General features: G+C 45.3%; 1 protein-coding gene across 1 annotated transcript; it reads left to right on the top strand.

The window, feature by feature from the left end:
- Positions 1-253: 253 nt before the first annotated feature.
- Positions 254-1,195, top strand: LOC102904901 (olfactory receptor 56A4). Its single transcript, XM_006991716.4, has one exon. The coding sequence runs from the start codon at positions 254-256 to the stop codon at positions 1,193-1,195; it is 942 nt and encodes a 313-aa protein (XP_006991778.1).
- Positions 1,196-1,781: the final 586 nt, after the last annotated feature.

Here is a 1,781-nt window from a genome sequence, read left to right as displayed (position 1 = left end):
CTCTCTCTCTCTCTCTCTCTCTCTCTCTCTGTGTGTGTGTGTGTGTGTATGTGTGTGTGTGTGTGTGTGTGTGTGTGTGTGTGTGTGTGTGTAAGTAATGGTGATAATGATAGTGATTTCAAAACTTGACTGGATAGGGTCAAGCATGATGGAAAATTGAGTCCTACTCTCTCTAGAACATATCTTTTCTATGTCCATTCACTTCCTTCAGTATACAAACCTCTGGATTTCTGGCTTGATTGGCAGTTCTTCCATGGCATTATCCAGCAACAACTCTGAAGCTCCAGTCTCTGAATTCTTCCTCATCTGCTTCCCTAACTACCAGACTTGGCAGCATTGGCTGTCCTTGCCCCTCAGCCTCCTCTTCCTCCTGGCCATGGGGGCCAATGCCACCCTTCTCATCACCATCAGGATGGAGGCCTCTCTTCATGAGCCCATGTACTACCTGCTCAGCCTTCTCTCCCTTCTGGACATTGTGCTCTGCCTCACTGTCATACCTAAGGTCCTAGCCATCTTCTGGTTTGACAACAAATCCATCAGCTTCTCTGCCTGCTTCCTCCAGATGTTCATCATGAACAGTTTCCTGACGATGGAGTCCTGCACCTTCATGGTCATGGCCTATGATCGCTATGTGGCCATCTGCAAGCCTCTGCAGTACCCATCTATCATCACAGACCAGTTTGTGGCTAGAGCTGCCATCTTTATTATAAGCAGGAATACATTTTTTTCTCTTCCTGTCCCTATCCTTTCTGCCAGACTAAAGTACTGTGCTCAGAACATTGTCAAGAACTGCATCTGCACCAACTTGTCTGTATCCAAACTCTCTTGTGATGACATCACCTTCAATAAACTATACCAGCTTGTAGCAGGTTGGACCCTGCTGGGCTCTGACCTCATCCTCATTGTTCTCTCTTACTCTTTTATCTTCAATGTTGTGCTCAGGATCAAAGCTGAGGGAGCTGTAGCCAAAGCCCTGAGCACATGTGGTTCCCACTTTATCCTCATCCTCTTCTTCAGCACAGTCTTGCTGGTGCTGGTTATCACAAACCTGGCCAGGGAGAGGATTCCCCCGGATGTTCCCATCCTTCTCAACATCCTGCATCATCTCATCCCCCCAGCTCTGAACCCCATTGTTTATGGAGTAAGAACCAAAGAGATCAAGCAGGGAATCCAGAACTTGCTGAGGAGGTTGTAAGAGGTACTCAGTGCCTTTAGAACTGTTAATAAGTAATAGGAAAATAGGAAATAGTTTTTGTATTGGAAATAAATTAAACATTTAAACCCTAAATAACTTTTGACTCTGATTTTACAAACATCATAGGCAGCATGAAAAGCATTCACTTAGGAATCTCTTTCTTTACTGCTACTTTAAAGGAAAAATTGCTATGGACAAGTTTTCAGGACATGTAGAAAAAATATCTGCAGGATTTGTAAAGGACACTGAGCTCTTTCCTGTCTAACTCAGTGTGGGAGAGCCCTGCCTGGATTTTGTGCCATGAAGGCAGAGTTTGGGCAAAACACAGACAGTGGTCTGAAATGTGTGGTTCTTGGTGTGGAGTACTTTATCCTAAGCATCTTAACTCTTTTATTTTTGGCAAATGTACCTTTCACTTGCTCACTAGATACTCCCCTCCCCCTATTTTTTTTTTTTTCCGAAACAGGGTTTCTCTATGTAGCTTTGCGCCTTTCCTGGAACTCACTTGGTAGCCCAGGCTGGCCTCGAACTCACAGAGATCCGCCTGGCTCTGCGTCCCTAGTGCTGGGATTAAGGGCGTGTGCCA

The sequence above is a fragment of the Peromyscus maniculatus genome, chromosome 1 (assembly GCF_049852395.1).
Source record: "Peromyscus maniculatus bairdii isolate BWxNUB_F1_BW_parent chromosome 1, HU_Pman_BW_mat_3.1, whole genome shotgun sequence".
NCBI lineage: Eukaryota > Metazoa > Chordata > Mammalia > Rodentia > Cricetidae > Peromyscus > Peromyscus maniculatus.
The sequence above is the reverse complement of the archived record's forward strand: the minus strand, read 5'-3'. Positions and strand labels throughout refer to the sequence as shown.

Bases quoted from the DNA above. Each gene is read 5' to 3' on its own strand.
- LOC102904901 (XM_006991716.4), top strand. From the start codon at position 254: ATGGCATTATCCAGCAACAACTCTGAAGCTCCAGTCTCTGAATTCTTC.